Source organism: Nelumbo lutea, chromosome 2 (genome assembly GCF_056320005.1).
Source record: "Nelumbo lutea isolate HS-2025 chromosome 2, American lotus-T2T, whole genome shotgun sequence".
Lineage (NCBI taxonomy): Eukaryota > Viridiplantae > Streptophyta > Magnoliopsida > Proteales > Nelumbonaceae > Nelumbo > Nelumbo lutea.
In genome coordinates this window covers 108,108,282-108,132,733 of record NC_142685.1, presented here as the reverse complement: position 1 = coordinate 108,132,733, position 24,452 = coordinate 108,108,282, and the positions used below count along the sequence as shown (strand labels likewise).

Below are 24,452 nucleotides of genomic sequence, written 5' to 3'. Positions count from 1 at the left end.
CAACATTTGCCCCATCTTATTATATAGTTCCCCACATTACCAACTAACCGAAAACAGACAAACACATTCGGAAGACTAAATATTGCTAGCAACAATACATCTTCTGTGTACAAAGGTGTTAGAACTCAAATGAGTCGCTCAGAAAACCTAATGGGGTACTGCCCTTCCCTAAGAGGGCTCCATTACTTCTTTTTCATTGTGTGATTTAGAAGTGCTGCATCCAGAACAGGAATGGAAAAGGGCCACACGGCCCAATAGGCCCAGATCGGGGTATCTAGAAATTCCAAACTGGGCCCAAAGGTGATATGGGCTTGAAATATGAAGGCCCCTAAGGCCAGGAGGCGCCATTCAACCTGAAATTTTCTGTGGTTGTATCTCTACATACTACATAGTATATAATTCTTTATAGGTTACAAGACTCTTCGAATCTTTAATTCAAATACCAGATAAATTGTATTTGGAAGGATACAAATACAAATAATTTTGTATTATTTTCTATGTATTTATACTGATATTTGTATTTGTACTACTTCCAAACGCCCCCTTCCACATCCCGGCGACCATCAGCGACCTCCCCCACCTTACAAAGCTTGCGTTTACAAACGTCAACATCACTGGCACCATCCCAGACTCCTTCACCCGATTGAAGAACCTAGAAATTCTCAAGATATTTGGAACTAGTATCTCCGCCCCCATCTGACACAACGTAGAAGCAATAAACCGGGCTGGCTATGCAAGCACCGGGCGAACGCAAGGCTTCGTAGTGAAGCCGAAGAGAATTATACGCGATTCTCTAGAGGAGGGAGAAAAGTTGGCGAGAAAAACTTGAATGTCTATTAGCTTGGAAAGAACTGTATTTATAATACGTCTAGAAAATTGTAGAGAAACTAGGAAAGAAAATTGTAGATGATCTAAACAACTAATCTTCTAGCTAGGATCGAAGTTTTCTTGGAGGTTGCCTCGATCTCCACCGTCCGATCTCCCTAGATCGATCCATGCATGGATTATCCTTTCTTCTTAGAAGTATCTTGAATTATCTAGAATCTTGGATCTTGGATCTTGGGATTATCCTTATCCTGCATGTGACTCTTATCTCATGAATTTCCACCTATATGAGGAGATGGGCCTTGAGATGGGCCTCCATCATTCTCTCCCACTTGAAAAGAATTCGACCCCGAGTCATGACTAGGATATGCAAGTGTCGTCTCGGGCAGGTATCGGTGAAGATCAGCAATGTTAAATGTCTTAGAGATATCCATGTGATCTGGTAAGTCCATGACATAAGCATTGTCGTTGATTTTCTTCATGATCTTGTATGGACCATACTTCCGCAGATGTAGCTTGTTATACTTTCCCACGGGAATCCGTTCTCTCCTCAAGAACACCATAACTTCATTACCGACGTCAAATACTTGATGTCGGCGATGCTTGTCTGCCGCCATCTTGTATTTTGCTTTGGTTTGCTCTAGTTTCTGCCTTACGGTGTCTTGGACGGACTGGATCTACTCTGCCAGCTGTTATGCCGAGGCACTGGGTACTCTGGGTAGCTTCACTAAGTCCAGTGCATGATTAGGAACCTTCATATAGACAATGGAGAATAGGGATCTACCTGTAGAGCTGTGGACTGCATTATTGTAGGTGAACTCGGCTTGTGCTATGGCAAAATCCCACTGCTTCGGTCTCTCCCTATAAATACTGCGAATCAATTTCCAAGGGTCCGATTCACCACTTCTATCTGTCCGTCCGTTTGTGGATGGTCACTGGACCTATGCCCAACTTCATTGCACTTAAAGCATTTAAAAGGTGCAGATTTTGCATAGGGATTACTGGGTTTAGGAGGGTTGGAAGGGTTACCTCGAGTATTTCCTCCGGCTATGGCCTTACTGGCGTTAGCTGTACTTGCCAGGTGAGAAGGCTATATTCCTGGGACTGAATGTTCTTATCGACAGTTGTCAGTCTGTTGTCGCTCCCACTGTACTGGCGGTAATTATCACCTCGGATCTTCTCTTGGAACATTAATTCAGCCTTCAAGGCTAGGTTCCTTGCTTCCTGTACACTAAGAACCATCTGGACGCCAATTTTGTCTCTGATAGCTGGTCTCAAACCGCTCAAATAATGGGCTGCCTGCTGGTTATCACTTTCAGATAGCTGATTTCGCTCAGCCAATCTTAGAAATTTAGATGTAAATTCATTGACACTCCGTGAACCCTGCACACATTGTTGATATGATTCAAACATATATTGTTCATAATCTGGGGGCAAAAATCTACCTCTTATAAGTTGTTTCATGCGCCTTCAGGTTCGAATAGGACCTCTTCCTTCTCTGATCCGAGTCTCTCTCATCCTTTCCCACCAGACAGATGCGCCTCCCTTCAGTCGAAAGGCTACCAATTTCACCATTCGTTCTTCTAGGATCTCCATGTATTCAAAGAAATGGTCGACCTCTGTGATCCAATCTAGAAGGCCCTCTATATCCAGATCCCCACTAAAAGTAGGAATGTCTACCTTGAGTTTAAATTCATCATTATTCCGACGAGGGTTGAAATTACCTGGGTTGCGCCAATTTCTACCATTCTAGCCGTCGTCGGGATTGACTGGAGCAACACCGAGTTCTAGCTCAACATCATTATCGTCGTCAAGAATAGGATGCCGGGGTGCAGGATTGACGAGGGGTCTACCATGGTCGTCCCCTTCAATTGGATACGGATTCTCCCAGTTCCATGGAACATCCTCCTGTAACAAGGTCCGTAGTTGTCCAACGATTTCTACCAACTGTTGTTCGATGTTACATGTGGCTGTGCACTGCTCTTCGATTGCTCTCCAAACAGCTTGTAACCCCTGATCTCCGTCACGGGGTGGGTTGCGACTGCTACCGTCTGGGTTGGCCATCTGACTAGGCGAACTCCCTGTTCTGATACCACCTGACGCAGCGTAGAAGCAATAAACCGGGCTGGCTATGCTAGCACCGGGTGAACGCAAGGCTTCGTAGTGAATCCAAAGAGAACTATATGCGATTCTCTAGAGGAGGGAGAAAAGTTGGCGAGAAAAACTTGAATGTCTATTAGCTTGGAAAGAACTGTATTTATAATACATCTGGAAAATTGTAGAGAAACTAGGAAAAAAAATTGTAGATGATCTAAACAACTAATCTTCTAGCTAGGATCGAAGTTTTCTTGGAGGTTGCCTCGATCTCCACCGTCCGATCTCCCTGGATCGATCCATGCATGGATTATCCTTTCTTCTTGGAAGTATCTTGAATCTTAGATCTTGGATCTTGGGATTATCCTTATCCTGCATATGACTCTTATCTCATGAATTGCCGCCTATATGAGGAGATGGGCCTCCATCACCATCCCACAATTCCTCGGCCAATTAAAAAAGCTTGTCAATCTCGAGTTGTCCAGAAACCAGCTTTCCGGACCAATCCCACCCTCTCTTGGCGAGCTTAGAAGCCTCACGTACCTAATTTTGTCCGATAACCAGCTTTCTAGGTCGATCCCAAATAGCCTCCGCCAGCTTAAAAACCTTGGCTTTTTAAAATTGGGAGGCAATCAGCTTTCTGGTTCTATCTTCCCTCGCAGATCTCGAGAAAGTAAATACACTAATTCTCTCATCCAACAAACTCACCGGAAACATACCCGATTCGTTCGGGGGATTTAATCCCGACAAGATCGAATATTTCCATCTCCTCCTAAATGGCAACCTTCTACGCGGTGAGATACCCAAATCGTTAGGAAAGTTGCAATTCAGACTAATGGATGCATCGGATAACAGACTCACTCGGGACCCATCGGTGTTATTCAAGGAGAATTCAACAGCTCGTGCGATCATGTTGTCCAATAACTTTCTCAGCTTTGATTTGTCGAAGGTGAGATTTCCAAAGAAGTTGGACGTTTTGGAAATGGCACACAATAGGATTTGGGGGAGAATTCCCCAGCAGATCACCAAATCGGATGCCTTGAGCCGGCTAGATTTGAGTTATAATCGGTTGTGGCAAGATTCCGTTTGGTGGAATGATGCAGCAGCTCCCTGCTGAATCATTTTCCCATAATCGTTGTTTGTGTGGTCCGCCGCTCCCCACGTGCAAGTGATCAGCTCAATCTATCTTTCGGTGTATGAACATAGAATTAAATATATAGTAATAATAAAACTTTAATACCTACTAGTTTTCATAGTTTTGTAATATATTTTTCTCTTATACCGTTAACCTCCACACAATTGTCATCCTGTCCCGCAACTCTAACAATTTCAAACTACATAGAAGTCTAAACGAGGGGTTTCGCTCTCCTACTGTTCTACGAGGGTTTTTGTTTTTTTTTTTTTCTCTTTCTAATAAGTGTTGTTCGATAAGGATTTGATAGTTTGAATTCTGTTTATTCTTCACTCTTCAGTAGTGTTCGTTGAGATGCTTGACTCGTAAGGACTGCTAGGTGTTTGATGGGGTGATTTGGCCCGACCTCACAGCATGGGGACATGTGGGTACAACTTGGCATAAGTGACAGGCCAGCATGGCAGCTTGGACATAACTCGGTGTATTGAACTCGTCAAAGCCCAGCAATACAGCTTGGCAGACGTAGCAGCTCACCGAGAAGAAAGATCTAGCATACTCAGAATTCTCCCTAAGGGAGGAGGACTTCCGAGCTCCTCCCGAGACCTGGACTTCCCCCGGTGGGCCCCAAACTCTTCCTTCCTGAAAATGGAACACCCCGGTCTACGGGAAGTACCCCGAAGTAGGGACAATTCGGGGTAGTCCCATTTACGCTCCTACCCATATTTGCCTAAGGCTCTACTCGAGCACTCGCACCTCGGCCACCCTGGCACCCCGGTGTAGGGTAGCTCGGACCAAGGCAGCTCGGTGCAAAGTAGCTCGGCAACCTACAGAGAAGATCTACTTGACAATAGTACCTGTCGAATCCGGAGGCTATGCCCACGTCTCTTGTCAGGCAGCGTTGTGCCTGCCACTTCTACCAAATGTGGCATGCCTGACAAGTCCGTACCCTGCAACGGCTGCCACATCCGCCACCTCGGCTCTGGCAGTAACAGCTGTGGCAGAGTCGGTTGCACCTGATTTGAGAGATCTTCAATATAAAAGACCTCGGACCCTCGAGGAGAAAAGTATTGAAGCTAGCGCAATCAGCACTCTTAGTTTTCTCTCTACATTTTCCTTGAGTCTTCTCAGAATTCTAACTTAAGCATCAGAGTGTTCCCGCCGGAAGAGCTACCTGAGAATTCTTCACGTTCCTATTCGTCTCAGGTGCCGTCAGTCACAGCTAAGAGCCAGGTTCCAGCCAGTTAAGAGTGCCCGGATCGCACAGCATCACATTCCATTCCTATCTGAACTAAAGGGACTATGAGAATAGCCCATTTCCATTATGATTCTGACTACCAATCAAATGGACCCTTAGATTTTTCATGATGGCATTAATAAAAGGAAGTTATCTACCTTTTGAAAAAGGAAACCAATTTTTGAGTTATGAATAATGAAAGCACAATGTGTCTCATCTCATTACTAGACTTCTCCAACCACCTCTCCTAATGAATTGTAAAGATTTTGTTGAAACCTATTTAGTGGTGGTCTTCATTAGAATTATCAAAGTCATCTTGCTTAAAAAATAGAAAGGGAAAATCTCTTAAAATACCCTAAAGTTTTAAGAAATTAACTCTACTCCTATTGTTTACAAGTTACCTTAAGGTACCCTCCAAGTTTTTTTTGACAATTGACTAAATCTTCCACTACCACCGATGGACCGAGTGAAGACGTTCAATCGCTGCCCCATCTTCTATTTCTCTTCCTCTCTCCTCTTTTCCTTCTCTCTTATTTCTTTCTCTCATCCACCTTGCAACGGTAATAAGTTGAATACTTGAATACTTTTGAAGGAGAGAATTGATCGTCGGAATGGACTAATGTGTTTCAATACCAATGCACCAATGCTGGGAAGACTTGGTTTGGATAGAGTATAAATGCAAATATAGAGTGCAAAACCTTGTATTTGAGGCTTAGTTTGAAAGGAGTACAAATACAAATCGAGTCTGAATTTAGAAGGAATACAAATACAAATATGAAAAATGTAAAACCTTGTATTTTGTATAAATTTATACTGTACATATTTGTATTTATGCTCCTTCCAAATTCAACATAAAATTTTACACAATATTTTTACCAATGGTAGTTCCTTAGTTCGATCGATATAAACGGTAGGGGTGTTCACATTAAATGTCAAACCGGCCCGATCCAATTCAAGTTGGTTGGTTTTTCAAAATCATTGATTGGTTTTGTTTTGTATGAAAAAATAAACCAATAATTCAGTTTGGTTTCGATTTTCATTATAAAAACCGAAGTCAAACCGAACCAATTTTGCATAAAAATCAGTTTTACATAAAAAAAAAATTAAGAGATTTAAATATATTTTGATTTTACATAAAAACTAAAAAAATAAACTTAAATATAAATATAGATATTTAAATAAAGATATTTTAATTTATAATATAGATATAAATTAACTGAACTGATAAACATACTCTTAATGTTTGAATCGATTTTGTTTCATGGTCAGTCGACTTCAGTTTAGTCAATAAAAAAACCGACTACCCAACTACCCAACCCGTAAACACCCCGAAAAGAAGAATCGGATCACCTCCTATCAAAATAAGTTAAACACCCTACAGATTACAACATCTACACCAATTCATTAATCTCGTAGACATTTGACAAACTGGATCATAATCCATTTCCTTTATTATCTCCAGGACAAAATGTATTTCATCGTTATCCCTTCAAGGAAAAAAGTTTCATCCCAACATAACATAAAAGAATCCCACGTGTCGCGGATTCGTACTAGTCAATACATACAAGACAGGAAGCCACCTTTGCACACAGAGAACGACTTTGATTGGTTAATGTCGCCAAATCATAGACAGTCGCCATAGCCAAAGTGAACTCAACCACTCTATGATCAGTAGCACACACAGAGAGAGACAGATGAAAAGAAAACAAAAACAGGTGGAGCACATCTTGCTTGACTATTACCCGATGGAATCGAACCACGTACTCTACACCAACATTGTTTACAGCATCTATCTATAAATTCAACACTCCACTCCTCCATATTCCCTCAAACTCAACACCCAGAAACTTCAAACCTATAGACTAATCGAAGATGAATAGTCACAGTAGCTCTATCTGCAAGACGTCACTCTGTTGTCTCCTTCCCCTCCTCATCTTCTCCTCTTCCCTCCTCTTCCCCACTATCTCTGCATCCTACGTCCGCTGTCATCCAGATGACAGAAAAGCGCTTCTAGCCATCAAGAAATCCCTCTCCCTTCACATCCCGAAGGACGAGACACCCTGGAACCCCAAGATCGACTGTTGCACATGGGCATATGTCGACTGTAGCGAGGAAACCAACCGGGTACGCATACTCAACATCTACGAAACCAATTTCCACCATATTCCGGCAGCCGTCGGCGACCTCCCTTACCTGGAAAAGCTAATCTTCCATCACCTCGCCACCAAAATTACCGGCTCCATACCCTACTCCATCACAAAACTTCAGAACCTCAAATTGCTTCGCATATTTAACACCACTCTGTCTGGCCCCATCCCTGAGTTTCTCACCCAGCTCAAAAACCTCGAGTACCTCGAATTGTCCAACAACCAACTTTCGGGTCGAATACCAGCTTCCCTCGCCAATCTCAACAAATTAGGAGGACTTGACCTCGGAGGGAATAAACTCACCGGAAGCATACCCAACTCTTTCGGGAGATTCAACACCCAAGGTGGTTTCTTTCTTTATCTATCCCACAACCAGTTGTCTGGTCAGATCCCTAAAGCACTGGGGGAATTGAACTTCACGGGGATTGATCTGTCGTACAACAAGCTTGTTGGGGATGCGTCAATGTTGTTCAAAGAGAATGGAGCGGCACTGTGGATCCATTTATCGAATAACCAACTTGATTTTGATCTTTCCGCGGTGAGGTTTCCGAAGGGGTTGATGGTTTTGGATTTGTCCCACAACAGGATTCGAGGTAGTATTCCAGAGCAAATCACAGAATTGAATTGGCAAGGACTGTATTTGAGTGATAATCGGTTGTGTGGAAAGATTCCATCTGGTGGAAATGTGCAGCAGCAAGGTGAGCATGCATTTATCCACAACCGGTGTTTGTGTGGTCCGCCACTCTCCACCAAGTGTAAGTAGTCCTGCAGCCGTGAATGGCAACAGACGAGAGTTTGGATTTTTCCGGTCTACGTTCTGCCGGAAAAGCAAACTTCAAGTTAGTTAATTGTGCTGGATGGAATGCTGGTTCGACTGGTCGGACTTGATACTGTGTGTTTGTAATGAAAATTTTACATCGGTTTCCAGTAACTTTCCACTTCCAGTTTGACTTATAGCAACTTAATAATCCACCAATTTCTCTGAAGATTTCCTTTTATATGATTAATAGTCCATCACTTCATCCCCAGTTTCATCAAATTGAATTTGCAAAGGGAAGACTTGAATGTTTATTAACAATCGTATGAGAAACTTGGGTTTGAGAATTGAACCTCTCGACCATTGACCAGAGTAACATACTGTGGCCTACCCAGTAATTAATACTGCGCAGAATACACCGCTGGTGTTAATTTGTTTTAATTGTGGCAGGGAATTGCAAAAGAACTCCTATCAAAGGAAAGGCATCTACTTCACAAAGGTCACTTTTATCATTGAAATTCCAATTCAAGTTGTAGAAGTTAGGTTGACTCCACCCTTCTGAAGATCGAATTTGTCTGTTATTGGTTGCAATTACAAAAACGCCCACATCTAGAGTGTAGGGTGTTCGCTCTACAAGATAAAGTACTCTCGCCATTGGTGGTCTAGACGACCCAAATTCGTAATTAGTCCGTATGCTTGTGGTCCATGACATATATGGTTAGTAAAATGTGCAATCACAATAAAACTATAATACAGAAAAATTTGTATAATTCAAGAATGAAAAGCATGATAAAATTTGATCAAAGCTGATGGAGGACGATTTTGCTCAACCCCATGAGCCCAGGACACGTGCACATGATCTGACTTGGTGAACAGTCCAGCCTAGTAGTACGGTCCCGATTCGGCATGGAGGAAACGCCAAGTCAAAGACAATCAAATCGCCGAGGGCTAATACATCGGTGAGTCAGTCCCCCGCCTAGCTCGGAGAGCCCGGACTCTCCTCTAAGGGATGTCAAGCTTTTACCCACTTGGGAAGGAGCACCTCGGTGCTTCGAGGCAGGGACCCATCTGCCCTGAAGCACCCCAGTTTGTGGCACCTCGGTGCTTCGAGGTAGGAAGATCTCTTGTCCGACTGCCATACCAGACAAATCTGGTGATAGAAGCCGTGTCCCTCGTCAGGCAACATCGTGCCTGCCACCTTTAGAAGGTGTCCTACACCTGACAGACACGTACCCAGTGGTGACGGCCCCACGCGTGCCACCTCAGCCCTTCCAATAATGGTTGCGGCAGGTTGGTAGTGACGGTTATACCCGCCCTGTCAGAGGCCAACGGGGAGAGGTAACAGATTTCTGCTATAAGGAGTTTAGCATCAAGGCGAGAGGGGGATTCATCTACGATACGCACGCTATCTCCACTCTTAGTCTTCATCTTCCTCCTTGCTTCTCCTACCAAGTACTAACTTAATCATCGGAGTGTTCCAATCGGATAACTCCCTCCGGGAATTTTCTTCTTCTCAGGTATCTTCCAAGAGCCACGTGAGCACCAGCTAGGAGTGATCGGATCACGCTACATCATTTGGCGTCGTCTATGGGAAATGCTTCGGAAAGCCTTTCTCTAAACTTTCACATCTTTTTACTCTCCAAAAACTCAACGCTCATGGCATCCTCAAGTAATATCGGACGAAGCACTGAGATGAATAACTCCAGGGAACAGCTCCAGCTTCCTATTGTTTGCATCGGATAGTTCACCATCCCCCTCTCAGCGGACGGGATCCCTAGTTTGAACGTGCCTCTTGTAGGGGCACCCGTCATTGCTCCGCTCCCTACCACAGTCGGAACAACCGTCACTAAACCCTTGATTGTGCCCCTAGTGGCCAGCCCAAACCAGCTGGAAGATTTGGTGCAGTGCATGCGGACCATGCAGGCTCAAATGTAGCAGTTTCAACAATTTCAGATTTATCAACAGCACGTGCTACACCAGGTCTTCTAATACCAATATCAGCAGCAATTCCCTCAATTGCCCCAACCTCAGCATCAGCAGCCACAACTACCTCCTCGGCACTCGGCCTCGCAACAAGCCAGGTCTCGCCGCCAGGAGGAGCACCTTTCTCACCAAGGAGAGGCCCCCCAGAACCCTCCTAGGAGCCAGACCTCCTCCCGCAGTAGACGTGGAAGAACAGCCACTCTGGCCTCACCGCGGGCAGTCAGGTCGGGAGGACCTCATCTCACCAGGTCCATGTCTCCTCAGCCCTCGAAGCCCGATACCCCATTCCTAGAGAACCAGTTTGAGATCCTGGCCACAAGCTCCAAGAAGGATCCCTCTGTCCGCAACCAACACCAGCAGCCTGAGCTACTTCTGGCACACACCATTCCTGACAACACGGAGGTGAGCAGCACCAACGCCGAGCCCGCCAAGAAGCAAAGACGCCACCACCGAGCTCGCCGATCTGCCACCCACGACCTGCCCGAGCTCGGGGGCAAAGAAGAGGTAAGCTCGGGCGAAGCCAAGGCACCCCTCCTTTCATTCCAGTCCCCCTATCTCCCGAGCTCCTAGCAGTCCTATTGCCTAAAGACTTCAAGCTCCCCTCTCTTGACAAGTACGACGGGTCGTTCGACCAAAACGATCACGTGGGCGCTTTTCAGTTGCAGATGCCCCTGGAGAGAGCTAGTGAGTCGTGCATGTGCGTGGACTTCTCCACCACTTTTAGAGGAGCAGCCCGTACATGGTACCTGAACTTGGCACCTGGATCGATAGGAAGTTGGGCGCAATTAACGCAAACCTTCGCGTCTCACTTTGTTACTTGCAAGCGGTGTCTGCGAACTAAAGAAAGTCTCCTTAGCATAGTGTAGAGAGAAGGAGAATCCATCCGAAGTTACATCAAGCGGTTCAATGATAGTTGTATGCAGATACCGCACCTGGACCCTGCCGTGCACCTTGCAGCAGCTAAGAAGGGCGTGACACACAAAGAGTTTAAGTGGCACATGGTCGTCAACCAACCAGCGACCATAACCGAGTTCCTGAAGCTTGCGGATAGGTTCATAGCCACCGAGGAGGAGATAAACCAAAAAGGTGAGGGTGCGCCCGAAAAAAGGAAGAGGGAGTGAGAGCTTTCCAGCCAAGGGGACAGCCGAAAGAAAAATGACACAGGTCGGGGGGCAAAGCCGAGTCAATTTTTCCGACCTCCTGTAGCGGACCGAGCTGAAATCCTGATGGCGATCAAGGATGCCCCGTACGTGAAGTGGCCACCCCGTCTGAGGGGTCATCCGAATGAAAGAAATAAGAATCTGTATTACAGTTTTCACAAAAATCACGGTCATAGTACCGAGAGTTGTAAAAACCTCCACGACGAGATAGAGGAGCTCATCCGTCGTGGATATCTAAGAAACTTTGTATAGAATAATAATAATAGTAATAAAATAGGTCGGCAAGGGAAGCAGGGTAAGGATGCCCCCGAGTCCAGTAGCAGGTCGGCCGAGCAACCGCAGAGGCAGCATCCGGAGGAGAGGCCAGTTTAGGGAACCATCCACATGATAGTGGGAGGTTCGATCGTTGCGGGTTGCACTTTAGTGGTAGCTCGAACGTCGGTTCGTGAGGCCACCCGGGAGGAGCAGAACCCCCCAAAGCGGCCGAGAACAGAAGAGCCAACTTTCTTCACAAAAGATGATGCGTGGGGATTCCACTACCCCCACGATGACGCGCTCGTAATAAAGCTAAGAATCAACGACTTCGAGGTCAGGCGCGTACTCGTAGACTCAGCTAGCTCAGCCGACATCCTCCTCAAAGCTGCGTTTGACTAGCTCCAATTGCAGAGAGGCAACCTGAAGCCCGCAGACACTCCTTTGGTAGGCTTCAGTGGAGAAGAAGTCCAACCCCTTGAGAAAATAACAGTACCTCTGGAAGTCGGTACGTGGCCTTGTGTGGTTAGATTCAAGCATGACTTCTTGGTGGTTGTGACACCCTCCCCCTACAATGCCATAATAGGTCGACCAATCACCCATGTCCTACAGGTAGTGGTCTCCACTTACCATTTGGCTATGAAGTTTCCAACAAACTTTGGTGTGGGGGTAGCACGGGGTGACCTCGAGCTAGAGCGGCCTATGGAGCAAGGCGAAGAACGAGCCGCACCCACAGAAGAAACAGTCGCAATTCCGACCTCAGCAGTAAACCCAGCTCGGATGCTTCAAATCGGCGCTTCCGTCCAAGAAACTCTACGATCCGAACTGGTAAGTTTCTTACGTCAAAATTTAGATATGTTTGCATGATCCGCGATAGAGATGCCTGGTATAGACCCCGAACTCATAACTCACAAACTGAATACTGATCCTGTAGTTAAGCCCGTTAGATAGAAGAAACGCAATCTAGCCCCGGAGCGGTGGAAAGCGGTCGACGAGGAGGTCGAAAAGCTCCTCGCAGCTGACTTCATAAGAGAAGTCCAGTACCCGAGCTGGGTAGCCAACCCCGTCCTGGTAAAGAAGGCCAATGGCAAGTGGTGCATGTGCATCAACTACACCGACCTGAATCGGGCTTGCCCAAAAGACTGCTTCCCGCTCCCCAGAATCGATCGCTTGGTGGACGCAACCTCAAGGCATGAGTTGCTAAGTTTCTTGGACGCCTATTTGGGCTATAACCAAATCATTATGGACCCGACGGACGAAGAAAAGACTGCCTTCATCACGGAATTTGGCCTATACTATTACAAGGTTATGCCCTTCGGGTTGAAAAACGCAGGGGCAACCTTTCAAAGGCTTGTAAATAAGTTGTTTGCGTCGTTAATCGGTAGAAAAGTAGAATGCTATGTAGATGACATGGTCGTCAAAACTCAACTCTCACATGAATTAATACAAGATTTGCACACTGTTTTTGAAATTCTGCGTAAATTTAATATGAGACTGAACCCAAACTAGTGTGTGTTTGGTGTGACTTCGGGCAAGTTCCTAGGATACATCGTTAACCGGCACGGCATCGAAGCCAACCCAGATAAGATTAAGGCCATTTTAGATATGAAACCACCCCAGAAGCTGAAGGAGGTTCAGAGGTTGAATGGCTGCATAGCTGCCCTGAGCCGCTTCATGTCTAAATCGGCAGACCACTGTCTGTCGTTTGGAAATGGTTAGAGTGGATTCCTTGGTTGGAATACAGCTACAACACCTCTACTCACTCTTCCACCAAAATGACACCCTTCGAAACAGTCTACAACATCCCACCCCCAAGTCTGCTGACCTATGTACCAAGTACTGCTCGAGTAGGGGCAGTTGACGAATACTTGCATGACCGGGACATCATCCTACTCGAGTTACAACATAACCTCTAGGTAGCTCGGAACCGGATGAAATGTCAAGCAGACCAACACTGATGTGAAGCCTCATTTGTCATAGGTGATTTCGTGTATGTGAAGTTGCAGTCTTACCGACAGACCTCGGTGGCGTTTCAGCGTTCCATGAAGCGTGCCCCACGTTACTTTGGGCCATACCCAATCATTGAGAAGATTGGTCCAGTGGCCTATTGATTAGCCTTGTCTCCCGACTCTTAGATCCACAATGTGTTTCATGTCAGTTTGTTGCGGAAGCACTTAGGACCAATCACCCCAACTTCCACCCAATTTCCCCCTATCTCGGATACTTCGACCATCCTACCCTAACTAGAAGCAATCTTGGACCGCCATATTATTCACAAGGGCAAATACCATCCAAAATCCGAAATCTTGGTCAAATGGGTTGGGGCACCTACCGAGGACGCAACCTGGGAAAATGAATGGCACTTCACCAAATCATATCCCGACTTCCTTGTGGACAAGGATCTTTCAGGGGGGAGGAAACGATACGTGCATGTGCATGCATGCACTAGGTGCACAGCAGCCAGGGACCCGGTCAAAGTTGACAGCAGCAAGAGACCTGGTCATATTAGCCCTTAGTTTATGGATAAGCCTTAGCCATTCGGTTTTGATTCTGTTAAGATAGATAAGTCTTCATTTCTGTTAAAATAGATAAATCTTCATTCTGTTTTCTGTTTTTGTAGATAAGTGCATTCTGTTTTTGTTGATAAGCTCCTAAGATTATGGGGCAGCAGTTCCTATTTCTGCTCCTAGTTTGTAGCACAATAAAACTATAAATATAGCCTTAATGAATAGAAGAAGGCATTGGCTTTTCCCTACAACCGAACTCTCTATCTCTCTTCTCCTTATTCTAGATCTTTCTCCCCCTTTTGCTGAGAACATGATCGTATCATATTATTGACGTTGCAAACAGCGTTGGCACCACAAGTTTTGTGGACGTTGCAGTTGTCGTTCGGTAACGACCATAACAATTCCCACGCATGGCTTCTCAGCCTTGTGTTCCTGTAATTGAATTTCATTACGCTTGTATTGACGTGGGATGGGTTAATACTTTTACTTGTGAGTTGGTCCAACAGATTTCCATTAGAATAATCAATGGCATCGACACTGTAATTTGATAGCAAGTAGGTCACTAAGAAAGATAATCCATCCGATGATCCACTTCTCCAATAGACGGTTGATCCATTATCATGATGCTCAAATGTGAATGCTCCTCGTGCTGGATCATACTCATCTGTCAGATGATCTTAGCATCTGGTTTGCCTACAGCTTCATTCCTGGGAGGAACGTATTCGATGGGTTGCATTCATCATAAACGAAGCTGTGCCATATCGGGTTGTGATTCCCATTCTCTCCTCCTCCTCTTGCTCCTGCCGTCAGGATAAGGTTCCCAGAATCCAAGAGAGTAGCGGTGGTGTTAGTGGTTGCAGTTGCAGCCTTTGTAGACCAAACTACTTTTCCTTCATCTAAAATCTGGAGGTTTCCATCCCCGAAGATGGTAAACACTCCATTCCAATTTGGAATTGGGCGGTCTCTGTTGGCGAGCCACACAAGCGTTTGAGGAGACACACCACGATACCAAATCCCCAGGTACCGGTTGTTGGTAGAATTACCAGGAGTGAAAAAACCCAATTCGAATATGCCTCTGGCAGAAGTTTGGGTTTTAAAAACATGAGTTTGTCGCTTCTTTATTTTGGGCTCTTGGAGGATAGCGAGCTACGAACCCTTATTTTGGGTTCTTGGATTTTTTTCATGAAATGATGATGGACTGTTAAGAGTTTGGGTTTTGTTTCATCTTTTCCACAAAGAGAATGATGAACAGTGTCTAAGGCTAATTTTGATATTTTTAAAAGTCTTAAATTGCACATGAGATCACGTGATATACATAATCGATGGTCCATTAATGATAGGTACTAGATTGTTGCACTTCATAAGTTTGGGTATTAGTTTGTCACGCTTTAAAGTTTAGGTACTAAATTGATACACGAGTACCTATCAGAAATTTTGCCTTAATATTAATTAATTTTAACCTTTACAATTTTATTAATTTTTTAATCAAATTTATCAAATCATTTTGTTTTTAATTATTTAACTATTTTCCCAATTATTTAATCATTCTAGTGTTTAACTAAGCATATGTTAATAATTTAATCATTTTGAAATTTGTAAACACATTTATTAATTTACATTCATTTTATTTCATTTTCAATTTAATTGTTAAACAATGTATGCTTCATTTAATAAATTTTCTATCTTTTAATGAAAAATAAAAATAAAAATCTAATTGTCATCTAAGCATCTAATATAATAATGAAATAACACATATTAATTAAATTTTTTTACCTTAATTAACCTAAAATTACTTTGCTTAATTTTCTCATACTTTTTCTTTCTTAGTCTCGAGCCAAGAAAAGTTATAAATGGTAATAAATCTGAATGAGTAATAATTCGGTCTGGTGTTTCAGTGAAATTTTATTTCTATTTGATTGTCAAACGGGTCAAAAATAACCCATTTGCTTCATCTTCTTTGCCTGTGTAATAGTTATTTTAGTGTTGATAGGTAAACTTCCATACAATTGATCTTAACTTCTGAACCTTGTAAACAATATACCATGTATTCTACTCCAACTTCCAATCCAATTAAAACATGCACCTCTCAAGTTTGAAAAGGCCACTTTAGGTATTAAAAAATCCATTAATTAATTAAAAGATAAATTTTATTAACCTTTAAGTAAATTACTTCAAGGACTTTAATTATCAAATTAGAGTCATTAAATTAACAAAAAATAAGAGTAAATTATTACTTAAAACATTAACTTAATTGGCTTAATTAATAGAAAACTAACAATCACTTAATTTACTTAATTAACTTAGTAACTCAATTTACTTAATTACATTAATTTACTTGTTTCTTTAATTATTTTATTTGTTTAATTTTCCTATTTGCCTTAATTATCTTTGATTATTTAATTACTTTATTTACTTAATCAATTAGTTAATTCATTTTATTATATGGTCTTAAAATTGATGTTGACATGGGCAGTTTAACCGTTTGACCTAGGAATCAATCAACTATTTTATTTTATTTTATACTTAGCTCAAATTTTTCCAAAAATAAAAAATAAAAAAACATTGACTTAGGTAGCAAACCAGACGATTAAACCATTAAACTCCTGGTGAATGGTTTTCGGGTATTTTTTTTTTAATGTTTTAAAATGTTGTGGGTTGATCCATTTGGACCAGGCAATCACACCCTTAGCCCAAAAGTTGATGGCCAAAGTGGTTTTGCTTTCAGGTTGGCTTTTAAACCATTGCTCAATTGGCTTAATTTACTTATTTAAATCGATTAACTTTGTTTATTTAATTTACTTAATTAATTTAGTTTACATATTTATCTAATTTACTTATTCAATTTCTTAACTTACATAGCAATTGGATTAATTTATTTAATTATCTTAATTAGTGTAGTTTATTTAATTTACTTAATTAACTTTATTAAGATGTCTTTTAAAACGTGAACAATACCACATAAATATGTTTTTATCATTTTATTCTCAATGGGTCGGGTCCGACCCAATGGACCTGACAGAACCATCTTGATTAGATTGGTTCTGGTTCTAGTATTTGCCCCAGTGGGTTGGTTCCAGTTCCTAATTTTAGGGGTGTCAATGGTATTCGAAAATCCGATTTTGAATTAGATATTCGAAATAATCGAATCGAATTCGGATAATTCAAATATATAATCGGTCAAATTTGGATATGGCCTAATTCGATTCGATAAATATCCAAATTTGATCGATTATTTAATTCTTATATACAATATATAAAATATTTTATATAATTTATATATTTATATACTTTATATCAATAAAATATTTATTTTTTTATATTTATTAATTATTTAAAATAATTAATTAATTGAATTCGAATCGAATTGAATATTTGATATTTAATCGGATTTGAATTCAGATATTAATTTTCAATATCCGTCGGATATTGAATCGAATTTAGATATTAGATTTTCTAATCGGATTTGAATTCAGATATTGCCTGATCCGATTAGAATTTACCAATTCCACCCTGTCCTGAACCGATTAGGACCCGACCCGGGCATATGTGTAATTATATAAATATAAATCTATGTAATGTTTATATTAATAGATGTCAAAAATGACCATTGCGTTCTCCAATCTACCAAAAGGGCAAACGAAAGGAGATTTGGGGACACTGTCAACTCTCAACTCTGGTCTGCCGCTCAGGCTCTGCTTCTTTGGTCTCACCGTCTAGGAGTAATCACGCCCACCATCAACTTTTCTTCACTCAGCAGGTCACTGTATAGGAGTATTCTCTTCTCCCTCACCGTCTCTCTCCATTCTCCATTCAACCACTGAAAAAACAAATCATCTTGTATTGGTTTGAAGAGTGGAGACTTTCAGATTTCAGTTGAGTAGAGGGAAGCCCAGATCAAACTGATAAATCTTCATAAAGGTTAAGACTTTTTACCTATGTTCTTGAATGTTAAAGCATGTAAACTTCCATTCTTTGTAGATAGGATAGTAGATAGGATAGTAGACTTCGAACAGGTTACCTAGTAAAAACTCTTGAAGCATATGTAGATAGGATAGTAGACTTCGAACAGGTTAAAGTTATTTTTCTGATTTACTGTATTAGGTTTTGATCTAATTCGCCATTAATAAGTGAAGAACTAATCATAACTTCTGGGATTTTTATTTGGGTACATTTAGGAAACGAGAGGATGTTGTTGTTCAAGAAAATTTTACTGCTTCATTTAATGAAATTCCACCTCTTCATTTCATGTTTTACATTTGAATCACTTAAAATAGATTGACAATCAAAGAACTTGCCATTACCTCTATATATATATATATATATTTTCTCAGCAGGTTTATTAGCTTTTTTCTCCACAATTAAAAGAAATTATTTAAAAAAGTATTAAAAAAAGACATTTCTCACTGATGGACTAGACAAGAAATTAAAGTCTGAATCACGATTGGAAAATGAGTTCCACTAAAACAAATTTCATTAAGCTGGGATTGAACCAGAAAGTTGGTTGTAGCCCAAAGAGAGATACCTGAGATTTTTGAGTTGGCTTAGAAATTCAGGAATAGGACCCGAGAGGCTGGTGTTCCATATGCTGAGAGTATCGAGGTTCTGAAGTTTTGTGATGGAGTAGGGGATGGAACCAGTGAAATTGGGGATATCATTGAAGTCGAGAGTGTTCATGTACGGGAGGTCACCGACGGCCTCCGGGATCTGGAAAGGACTGTGGATGTTGTAGAAGAGGAGTTGGGTGACACGGTCTGAAGGGTCGCATCCGACGTAGTTCAAGTTACAGCAATCGGTACTGGGATTCCAGGAAAGGGTAAGCAGAGAGCGTAAGGGATGGGAGAGCGCAGGAAACGAGGAGGAAGAGGAGAACAGAGAGCATAGGAAAAGAGGCACTAGAATCCATTTCTCTGGTTGAGAGATAAATTTTACGACGAAAAGGAGAGTCGTTGTTGTCTCTATGTATATATAGTATGAGAGAAAGGTTTGAGTAGTCAACGGAGATGAGATCCACGTCCCTTGTTGTTTTAATCCTTATTGGAAATCTGTGGCTTCGGTCATATAGTCAAATTCAGGCCCTAGATATTGCCAACAATGCCCATGGGATAGGCATAGAGCGGGACCCACTAACAGATTTTTCATTTTTGTGATAATTTGGAGTTTCTTCTAATATTAACGCAAAGGGGATAGATCTTTGTGATAGTTTGAGCATTTCCTACGCGGAGAAAAGAGGACAGAGAGATTAGGACGATTTCTGGCTCAGCCACTCTTTTTGAAATTCCAATTTCCAAATAATAAACGTATCTATACTTCGGATCAGATTATATGTGCTAGTTAGTGCCCATATAATTAACGGTGGGCTTGCGAATTTCAACCATTGCAAATTTTAACTCATGTGTTTTTTATTTTTTTTATTTTATAACTTTTTTCAAATTTTTATAAATATTTTAAATTATTTAATAAATAAAATAAATGGGTTTATCAAAACACTTTTTAATAGGTGTACTGAAACCCTAACGATACGATACAATACATTTGATATAGGGCGTATAGTATAACATTACGTGCATTTTCCTCAACTTGGGACAAGCCCAACCCATACTTAGGCCAATCCAACCCATAATTTTTTACTGGTTGGGTTTGGATTTTCAGTTTTCGAATTAGACCTAAGTCTAAAAGTTTGTGTTTTCTTAATTTTCGGGCAAAGGCCAAGTTTAGTCCTTGGGTAACTCAAACCCAGCCTGACCTTTATCCCAAACTGAGTTCGACCCAATTATATACATACATGTATGTACATAAAGACACATTATTTGCTTGCATGCATACATACATATGTGTAGACTAATTGATTAATCCAAACCTAATCCCCGCTTAAGTGCACCATATTTTAGTATAGGCTATGCTTAGGATGAATAAATCAAGCTCTGCTCAGCTTAAATCCACCACCCTCTGGTGCAATTGATCAATTGCAGGTTAGTTCCAATATACAAAAGAGAAAAGTGAAAATAAAGAGACATTTTGATAATGGGGCTGATGATTGAGATAATACCTTCTTTTGCCATTTCTCTCATAAAGCAAAGGGTGCAAATGGATCATATCATGACCCAACCCAATTTGAATCCGCTCCTACTTTTATCGGATCCAGATAGCCCTCTATTGTATTTTTAGATTGGGTTGGATAGGATAATAGGATTTGATTGGATTAGATAGCTCTTTGTTGGATATTTATTTATAAATATATTTATATTGCAGTTTTTGTAATTTTTTTATAAAAAAACGTGTATATTTTAATATCATGATGAAAATAGTTGCAAAGTTATTTATATTTTTTGTTTTCCTTTATATAAACTGTTATGCTTATCTTCTTTTAATACTTTATTAAAATTTTCAGAATTTGAATCAGATGGGATCAGAATCCAACATTCTTACCAGATTTAGATTTTGAATTACTATTTGTGAGATCCGAGCCAATCTTCAAATTAGATTGGACCTTGGATATGTACTACCTTATTAGATTTAGAAATACCCTTATTCAAACCCAATCTGATCCATTTGCATCCCTACAAAAAACCGTCCAATCAAGTCAGTTGCAGTAAAAATGGGTTCGTTTGGATTTTGGACTTTATCTTGGATTTGGCTTGGAACGGATTTGGGTAGTTCGTTAATAGATTTTAAACCGGACTTGACCAAATTGGACCAAAACTCGGTCCATTTTGTTTGATACGACACCAAGTACTGAATCAGTCTGATTTCAATTATTTTCCCAAAATTAAAAGATAAATTCTTAGCGTAATGAAAACAGTGTTCATTTTGTATGATACGACACCAAAGACGTGGTATTACAAAGAAAGAGTTACAAATAATAACAAGAAAAAGAAAAAAAAAACTCAAGATTATTCAGTGGAAAAAAAGAACAATGTACCGCTGGTTCCAGCAACTTCTTACGAGTTGAATCAGGAATATATTATTATTATTATTATTATTATCATCTTAATCTCAAGAGTTGATGCCGATTGATCTACTTGCACTTATTTGGGAGCGGTGGACCGCACAAACACCGATTATGGGCAAAGGCTTTGGCACCCATGTCCTGCACATTCCCACCGACCGGAATCTTTCCACACAATCGATTATAACTCAAATCCAAAAGCTGGACATTCACCTCTGTCACCTGCTCCGGAATGCTGCCGTGAATCTTGTTGTGGGACATATGTAAAACTTCAATGCTCCTTGGAAATCTCACCTTTGTCAGATCAAAGTCCAGTTGGTTGTGAGATAGATCGATGTATCTTGCCGCTCCATCCTCCCTCAACCACTCCGACGCGTCACTGAGCTTGTTATACGACAGGTCGACCTTTGAGATATTAAGCGATTTGGGGACCTTGCCGGAAAGCTGATTGTAAGATAGAAAGAGAAAGAAACCGTCTTCAAAGTCGTCGTTGAATCCCCCAAATGAGTCGGGGATGCTTCCGGTGAGTTTGTTCGACCGAACGTCAAGAACTTCGAGCCTGTTAAGATTTCCGAGAGAATCCGGGAGTGGACCGGAGAGTTGGTTGTAACCCAAGAAGAGAGAGTTGAGATTTTTGAGTTGGCCGAGAAATTCAGGGATAGGACCCGAGAGGCTGGTGTTCTGTATTTCTAGAAATTCGAGGTCGTGAAGTTTGGTGATGGAGTAGGGGATGGAACCAGTGAAATTGGTGATGTCTTTGAATACGAGATAGTTTAGGTACGGGAGGTCTCCGATGGCCTCCGGGATGTGGAAAGGGGCGTGGATTGTGTAGAAGGAGAGTTGGGTGACACGGCCGGCGGTGTTGCAGTCAACGTGGTTCCAACTACAGCAATCGATACTGAGTTTCCATGGATTCCAAGAGTCGAAGTAATGGGGGATGTTTAGAGATTTCTTGATTTTCCAGAGCGCTCTTCTGTCGGATGGGTTGCAGAAAGAGGAAGCGGAGATAAGAGATGGCAGAGAGCAAGAGACGAGGAGGAAGAGTAAGAGAAGAGAGAGAAAAGAGGCGCCACACTGGGGAGTATCCATTTCTCTAATCGAGATCGATATGAGTTCTGTTCCTACGACATAAAGGAGAGTCCTACGTGTGTGTATAAATAAATGGAAATTGTGGGCTACTAGTAGTCAACTAAGATGACCTCGTTCGTCTTTTAATCGAAGTCTGTGTGCTTCGGTCGCATTCAATTTCTGGTATCGTAGATATTGTCGATGTCCATGGGATGGGATGAGGCGATAAGCATAGAGAATGAGACGGATCCACCAACATTTTTATGTTTTTTAGGGTAAATTGTTTTAGTCTCCCTGGCTTTCTCTGCTTATTGCTGAAATCTTCCCTCAAGTTTCAGACATTTCTTAACTTTTTCACATAATTGTAAAATGTAAATAGACTTCTTTATTAAAATTCTCTTGTATGAAGATGTTTAAAGATTTTGCACTCTACAAATTTGTATTTTCAAACTGAGGTTAAAGAAACTAATTGCAATTACCAAATGTCAAGATAAGTTTTAGCAACGGTTAATAACTCATAGACGAGAGAGTTTCTCTGTGTGCTTAAACTCCACCGATCTAAGACGATTTTAATTTCCCTGCTAATTCTATTGGCTTATCAACGATTCTAATTGTTAATTTGGACCATTGGATAAGACGAGAGAGTGATGTCCTTGACTTTCCAGCAGTTTCAATTTGTATGAGATAAAGTTGTTTTCTTTATTTAATTTTTTTTGGATGGGATAAAGTTGTTGGATCTCACAGTTTTTTGGGAGCTAATTGACTATACAAAATATCATTATCGTAAATATTGATGAAAGGGCTAAAATCTCAGTTTTACCCTTTTCCTTTCTCTCTTCACCTCGTTCGCACACAATGGGACATCAACGAAGCCACCGTTGCCACCATTACAACCTTTAAAAGCGGTGGTCATCACTAACGGAAACCAGTCGATACTATCCGAGAATCCCCGCCGTGTGACCGTGAGAAAGGTGAGAGGAAGCTTGCATCCAATGGCAGGACAGCAGCTGCTAAACCCACTGCAGCCCTCGCCAGTCGCCGCTAGTGGTGCTTGATTCATTTCTATTGCCGCCAGTGCACCGAAATTTTGTGTTGGCTTCCACCCAGCCTATATGAATAAGAGAGTCAATTGAAGCGTTTGTTTGGAATTATTATCGTTGCTCTAGAAAATTGTGCCACATAAACATAATGTCAAAAAAAAATGGTGATCCAGGAAATTAGTATTTTTTTGGAATCATTTATCCAAAAACAGCGGTGCTCCAAGTCGCACCTTGGAAATTAGGAAGGCATGGTTTAGAGCAATATCAAATTTAGCATTTCCTACAACTGCTCAATGCTATCAATAAGGACATGATATGGTAGTCACGAGGCATTCAACGTGGTCATTATTAGAATTGATATGGTGCATCGCAATGCACTATATCGTAAATGTTTCTCTTCTGTTTTTAGCATACTCTAACCCTCTTTTGCATTTTTTTCAGCTGTTGAAAGTCGACCGTAGCCAGTCACCAGAGGCCATCTATGCAACCAGTCAACGAAGGTCTACCTGCATAGCTAGTCACTGGAGAATCAAACAAAACGCCAAAGATTAGTTCCACCGTCTGTTTTGTCATCAGACTTTTTTCATTCACTCAAAGTTTGTGTTCTTCGAGTTCCTTTTTTTTAGTCACTATTTTGTTCAGTCGCCAGAGATGCGAGGTTTGTATTCTTCAAGCATTCTGAGTTTTTTTTTTTTTTTTGATCGAATAGTGTGATGTTTGCTCTTTCATCACTTGGAAAAACAGATCCGTGTTTTCATCACCATTCTATCATTCTAATCATCATGTTTTTTAATAGATGAGACTTCAATTTGCTCTTTCATCACCATTTTTTCTATTTTTCTAATTTTTGTATATATAAATTCATAATTTTTTAACAGAGAATACTTCAATTTCCTCTTCATCATTTTTTTTCACTATAAGTAAAATAATTAAGAATATCTTTGAAATGACATCAGTTTTGAAAAGAGGAGACTTCAGCTTTGAATTGTTTCAAGTCAGTTCATCTTGATACTCACGACAATGGAACTGTTGAAATATAACAGTTTAAATTCAGATGTGTTAAAACATGTTTTATATTTATATATATTTATATTTATGTTTATATATATTTATATAAATATATGTATTTATATATATATATAAATGTAAATATATATATATATATATATATATATTCTGTTTTTTTTCCATGCAATTTCATTCAATTTTCCGACTTTCATACTTTGTTCTATATTTTTCCATTTGTCTAGAATTTTTTTTGTATTTATATATTATGAAAATTAGAATATGAACAAAGTATGAAAATC

The 24,452-nt window shown here is 41.1% G+C and overlaps 1 protein-coding gene and 2 pseudogenes across 2 annotated transcripts; 1 reads left to right on the top strand and 2 right to left on the bottom strand.

The window, feature by feature from the left end:
* The window catches only part of LOC148872622 (leucine-rich repeat protein FLOR 1-like), a 99,134-nt pseudogene extending 78,984 nt beyond the window's left edge, over positions 1 to 20,150 (bottom strand).
* Positions 7,117 to 8,424, top strand: LOC148872623 (leucine-rich repeat protein FLOR 1 pseudogene; annotated as a pseudogene). The gene has a single exon (XR_016107844.1). The product of XR_016107844.1 is annotated as a leucine-rich repeat protein FLOR 1 pseudogene (transcript).
* Positions 20,151 to 21,035: 885 nt separating the features above from the next.
* Positions 21,036 to 22,519, bottom strand: LOC148872621 (uncharacterized). The gene has a single exon (XM_088968211.1). The coding sequence runs from the start codon at positions 22,124 to 22,126 to the stop codon at positions 21,107 to 21,109; it is 1,020 nt and encodes a 339-aa protein (XP_088824337.1). The 5' UTR covers positions 22,127 to 22,519; the 3' UTR covers positions 21,036 to 21,106.
* Positions 22,520 to 24,452: the final 1,933 nt, after the last annotated feature.